Source organism: Miscanthus floridulus, chromosome 18, assembly GCF_019320115.1.
Source record: "Miscanthus floridulus cultivar M001 chromosome 18, ASM1932011v1, whole genome shotgun sequence".
In the NCBI taxonomy this organism is placed as follows: domain Eukaryota; kingdom Viridiplantae; phylum Streptophyta; class Magnoliopsida; order Poales; family Poaceae; genus Miscanthus; species Miscanthus floridulus.
The window spans coordinates 14997636-15003509 of record NC_089597.1 but is presented as its reverse complement, the minus strand read 5'-3'; the positions used below and the strand labels follow the sequence as shown (position 1 = coordinate 15003509).

Genomic DNA, 5874 nt, shown 5'->3' with positions numbered 1-5874 from the left:
CGCACCAACTATGGAGAGTGGTCGGTGACCATGAAGGTCAAGCTCAGAGCCCGACGGCTCTGGAATGCTATTGACAAGGGCACTCACAAAGAGGAAGATGATATGTCAGCGTTGGAGGCTATCCTCGCTGCTGTACCGGTGGAGTATAGGGAGCCATTGGGGGCGAAGAGCTCTGCTAAGGAGGCGTGGGAGACTATTGCGGCGATGCGTGTCGGTTCCGACCGCGCAAAGAAGGCGATGGCCTAGCTTCTAAAGCAGTAGTACGCCAACCTCAAGTTCAAGGATGGTGAAACGGTGGAGGATTTCTCCCTCCGCCTGCAGACGCTTATCAGCAAGCTAAAGAGCCACGACATCACCATCCACGAAGAGGAGGCAGTCTCTAAGTAACTCCACTCTGTGGTGGCAAAGTACATCCAGATCGCTCTCTCCATAGAGACGATGCTGGACTTGTCTACCCTCATGATTGAGGATGTGACAGGCCGTCTGTGGGCGGTGGACGAGCGCCTAGAGCAGGCGACAACAACGAAGGACAGCAGCAAACTACTGCTGATAGAGGACAAGTGGGCTGCTCGGAGGAACTCTGGGGTAGCCTCCTCTAGCCGCGGTGGCGATGGCAAGCGCCGCGGCAAGGCTTCTTCAGAGAGGAAGAAGCAGGTCGACCCCAACGCCTGCCGGCGCTGTGGGAAGATGGGCCATTGGGCACAGGAGTGCCCAAATCACAAGCAGGAGAAGAAGGCTAAGGCTCATCTGGCATAAGTTGATGATGATGATGAGGCCACTATCCTGATGGCGACGTTCTATGCACTGCACGACGTCGAGGTCGAGGAGAAGGAAGAGGTGACGACGGTGGAAGGACCTAGGAAGGCCCTGAAGGCTGTCAACCTCGACGAACCACGCGCCCAAGTCCACCTCGGACATGTGGGCGCCGACCAGGAGCAGCAGTGGTATCAGGACTCTGGTGCCAGCAACCACATGACGGGCTCCAAGGAAGCCTTCTCCGAGCTCGACGACGATGTTACCGGTACGGTGAAATTTGGTGACGGCTCAAGGGTGGCAATCCAAGGGCACGACACCATCATCTTTAAGTGCCAGAACATGGAGCACCGTGTGCTAACGAATGTATATTACATCCCGCAACTGCATTCAAGCATCATCAGCATTGGTCCGCTGAATGAGCGCGGTAGCGAGGTACTGATCAAAGACGGAGTCATCAGGATCAGGGACTGGGAACAGTGACTTCTTGCCAAGGTGAAGAGGTCCCTGAACCGGTTGTACCTGCTCGACCTAAAGGTAGAGCAGCCAATGTGTCTGGCAGCAAGGCACACCGAGGAGCCGTGGCTGTGGCATGCCCGGTTCGGACATCTCAGCTTCGACGCGCTTGGTCGGCTAGAGAAGATGGTCCAAGGGCTACCCCACATCGAGCACGGAGGCGAGCTATGTGACAGCTGCCTAGCCGGGAAGCAAAGGAGGCTGTCGTTCCCAAAGGCGGCCAAGTATCACGCGAAGGACGCTCTCGAGCTCGTCCACGGTGACCTCTGCGGGCCAATCACGCCAGCCACAAACAGTGGTCGGCGGTACTTCCTCCTGCTCATGGATGATTGCAGTCGCTACATGAGGCTGCAACTCCTAATGAGCAAGGACGAAGCGATGGCGGTGATCAAGAAGTTCAAGATGCGCACGGAGGCCAAGAGCGGCAAGAAGCTCCACGTGCTAAGGACTGATCGGGGCGGCGAATTCACTTCGGTGGAGTTTGTTGCGTACTACGCGGATCAGGGTGTGGTGTGCCACCACACCGCACCGTACTCGCCATAGCAGAATGGCATGGTGGAGCGACGGAACCAGACGATGGTCGGCAAGGCTCGATCCATGATGAAGGCCAAAGGCATACCGGCAAGGTTCTAGGGTGAGGCGGTGACCACGACGGTGTTCATCCTCAATCGTACTCTCACCAGGGCCCTAAAGGGCAAGGCGCCATTTGAGGCTTGGTATGGACACAAGCCGAGCATGTCCTTCCTCCGGACATTCGGCTGCATCAGCCTTATTAGGAAGACGAAGTCGGTCCTCACCAAGCTAGAGGACAGGAGCACACCGATGGTGTTCCTAGGCTACGTGGAGGGTACCAAGGCATACCAGCTCTATGACCCACACGGAGACAAGGTACTTGTCTCGTGCGATGTCGTGTTTGATGAGAAGGCGGCTTGGGACTGGAACAGTCCGAGCACGGGGGAAGCTGGCGGCTTCACCAACACCTTCATCGTCGAGCACTTGCTCATCCACGGTGGTGGAGACGCTGGGGAAGAGGTGCTGAGCACTCCGAGAGGGGTGCCGAGCACTCTAGCGATAGAGCTGAGCACTCCTAGGGCAGTGCCGAGCACTTCGGGAGGGATGCCAAATACTTCGAGAGGAGTGCCAAGCACTCCTAGAGGGATGCCGAGCACGCTAGGAGTGGTGCCGGGAGGTTCTGCAGTGGTGGCGACCACTCCAGGACGGGTGCCGAGCACTCCCGTAGCAGAGCCAAGAGGTCTTGCAGTGGTGTCGACCACTCTAAGACTGAGGCTAAGCACTCCTACAGTGGTGCTGAGCACTACAGGAGTAGTGACGAGCTGTCCAGAAGTAGTGTCGAGCACTGCAACCAGGGTGCCGAGCACTCTAGGTGCTGTGCCGAGCACTCTGGCAGAACAGGGAACTCCATCGGTGCCGATCGAGTTCGCCTTACCTCCAAGTGAAATCACTAAGTTCGTGGATGCCTTCCACGAAGGTGAGGAGGTGTGGTTCCATAGGCTGGACGACATCATCGGTGGCATAGAGCCCTTAGACCTGGCAGGTAGCTGCTCAGTGACCCAGAGCTGCTGCTAGTCTGTGCAGAGTAACCACCCACGTTCGTGCTAGCCGAGCGCGATGGAAACTGGCGATGGGCGATGCTAGAGGAGATGAAGGCGATCGAGGAAAATGAGATATGGGAGCTCATCGATCCACCTCCAAGATGTTGTCCGATCAGCCTGATTTGGGTGTACAAGGTCAAGCGGGACGAGCTCGGTGCCATTGTCAAGCACAAGGCACGCCTCATGGCCCGAGGCTTTGTTCAGCACGAGGGCATCGACTTCGAGGAAGTCTTTGTGACAGTAGCACGCATGGAGTCTGTCCATTTGCTACTAGCCTTGGCAGCAGCAAAGGACTGGCGCATCCATCACTTGGACGTTAAATTGGCCTTCCTCAACGGCGAGCTGGCGGAGACGGTCTTCGTCAAGCAACCTCCAGGTTTTGCCGTCAAGGGAGGGGAGCATAGGGTGCTCCAACTGCGCAAAGTGCTCTACGGGCTGCGGTAGGCCCCACGAGCATGGAATGCCAAGCTTGATGCTATGATGGGTGAGCTTGGGTTCTAGCGGTGCGCAACCGAGAACGCACTCTACACGCAGCGATGGGGGAAGGAGGAGCTCGTCGTCGGCGTGTATGTGGACGACTTGATCGTCACCGGTGCACGTGCTGAGGACATCGATAGCTTCAAGCACGAGATGGCGGCTCATTTTTGAATGAGCGATCTTGGTGCACTCTCCTACTACCTCGGCATCGAGGTGAGATAGGGGGAAGAGGAACTCACGCTCAGTCAAAGCGCGTATGCCTCGAACCTGTTGGAACGGAGTGGCATGGCTGAGTGCAAGCGATACGTGACTTCGATGGAGGAGCGGCTGAAGCCGACGAAGGCTAGCACCGTGGCAAAGGTGGATGCAACACTCTACCGGAGCATCGTTGGTGGTCTGCGGTACCTAGTCCACACGAGGCCAAACATTGCGTTCGCCGTGGGCTACGTCAGTCGCTTCATGGTGGATCCCAGAGAGGACCACTGGGCTATGGTGAAGCGGCTACTACGCTACGTCAAGGGGACGGTGGATCAGGGAATCATCTTCCCCAAGAACGGTGGGAGTAGGCTGCAGCTCACTATGTTCAACGATGCACACATGGCAGGGGACATCGACGGACGATGGAGCACCTCTGGTGTGCTCGTCTTCCTCGGGTCGGCTCCAATTTCATGGCTGTCGCTAAAATAGAAGGTGGTGCACTGTCTACGTGTGAGGCAGAGTACGTGGCGGCGGTCACAGTGGCGTGCCAAGTTGTGTTCCTACGCCGGCTGCTGGGTGAGCTAACCGGTGCAGAAGCGCACCCACCAGCACTGATGGTGGACAACCAGCCCGCCATCGCCCTCGCGAAGAATCCGGTTCTGCATGACCAGAGCAAACACATCGATGTGAAGTTCCACTTCCTCAGGGACTGTGTCGATGGAGGGCAGATCATCATCGAGTTCGTCGAAACTGGTCGGCAACTCACGGACGTCCTCACCAAGCTACCCGGACGTCTTCAACTCATGGAGCTAAAGGAGATGATCGGCATGGAGGGGGTACGAGGGATAGCAGTAGGATTAGGGGAAGAATTGTTAGATAATCTATTGCTTCCTTGTATGAAGACACAGCAAGGGAAGCCAGCGCCAAAAAGGCTCCCTGCTGTGGCACTGTAGCCGCTATAGAAGGCAGGCGCCAAACGGCTCACCTGCCGCACTGTAGTCACATGCAGGGACAGGCGTAGAAGTCAGTCCTACTGTGTTATCTACTCACTGTTGTAGCAGAGCAGCTGTACTAGGACTAGATGGATAGAGTTGTATATATAGTTTGCCACTGCAACTCAGTAAAGAGAGTTTAGATTCGCCATCTCCTATATAGGGCTCCAGCCAACACTGGTGTCTCTATATGCTCTGTTCTCCCTCTCTTCTTTTACCTTTAGCCATAGTGTGTGGTCGGACAACGTCTGTCGTGCTCGGCCATAGTCGGCAAGACTGGTAAGTGGACGACTCACCTGAGCCGGTGATCCTCTGGGCCAACAAAGTACTCTATCCCAGTATGTATTATTAGAAATTCAGTTAGCCAAGCGATTTATTATGAGCAGCAAACACATGTGAACTACTTGGTATCTGCCAATCTTAACTCTAGTGTAATTATTCGACCTTCTTCTTCTTTCCTTCTCTTCACAGGAGCTGAATGCTGATTTAGGTGAGCTGCATTAATGCTCAAGGTCAAGGACATGAGAGCGATATGGGCCGATATAAGTCAACGAGATGCAGATGTAAGGATCATAAATGTGTGTACCTCTCTGTGTGTAACTCATAGATCCGGGGAAGACCTCATCCTTGTCTTCTCCGTAGATATACCATAGCGGGTAGACGCTGGTGCCGCGGTAGCTCCAGCTCGGTGGAGTCCATAATGGTACTGCAGTGGTCCGGTGGTGACCTGCAGGGGGCGATGATGTCGTCGGTGGGCACATCCCGTCGCTGGCAGCACCTCTTTAGGATCGGATTAGGGTTTTCTATGGGTGGGATGGCGGCTCGAGTGAACCTCGTAGCCCGAGCCTTGATCCCCACCTTCCTTTTATGTGTGCTGTGCGACCGAGGCCCACCAACCGTATTAGGGTTGGGCTCCCTCGATCAGAGAGCAGAGACAAGGGCCTAATAGGCCGTTGGGCCTATTGGTGGAGATCAACTAACATTCTCCCCCTTGATCTCATTTCATCTTTCAATTTCATATCATTTACTTTTGTTCATTCCATTACAGATTAGCGCATAGAGCATGTCTCATCGTCACGGTCCATTGCCGATAGACTTAACAGCTACAGCACACTACTCTGCTCTAAAATTAGGGATGAAAATGGATCGGATACGGACGGATATCACTGATATTACATTTGTTTTCATATTTCTGTCTGGATTCGGATTCGAATATGGATAGTGTCAACTATGTTGGATAGGATATGATTGGATATCGACATCATAAATATGCGATTTGAGTATTCGGATACGGATACGGTATCGGATGTTGGATATCCGAACTC

The 5874-nt window shown here is 54.7% G+C and overlaps 1 protein-coding gene across 1 annotated transcript; it reads left to right on the top strand.

Annotated features, from left to right (window-relative positions):
• The first annotated feature begins 3674 nt into the window (after positions 1-3674).
• Positions 3675-4046, top strand: LOC136523336 (secreted RxLR effector protein 161-like). The gene has a single exon (XM_066517053.1). The coding sequence runs from the start codon at positions 3675-3677 to the stop codon at positions 4044-4046; it is 372 nt and encodes a 123-aa protein (XP_066373150.1).
• Positions 4047-5874: the final 1828 nt, after the last annotated feature.

Bases quoted from the DNA above. Each gene is read 5' to 3' on its own strand.
- LOC136523336 (XM_066517053.1), top strand. From the start codon at position 3,675: ATGGAGGAGCGGCTGAAGCCGACGAAGGCTAGCACCGTGGCAAAGGTG.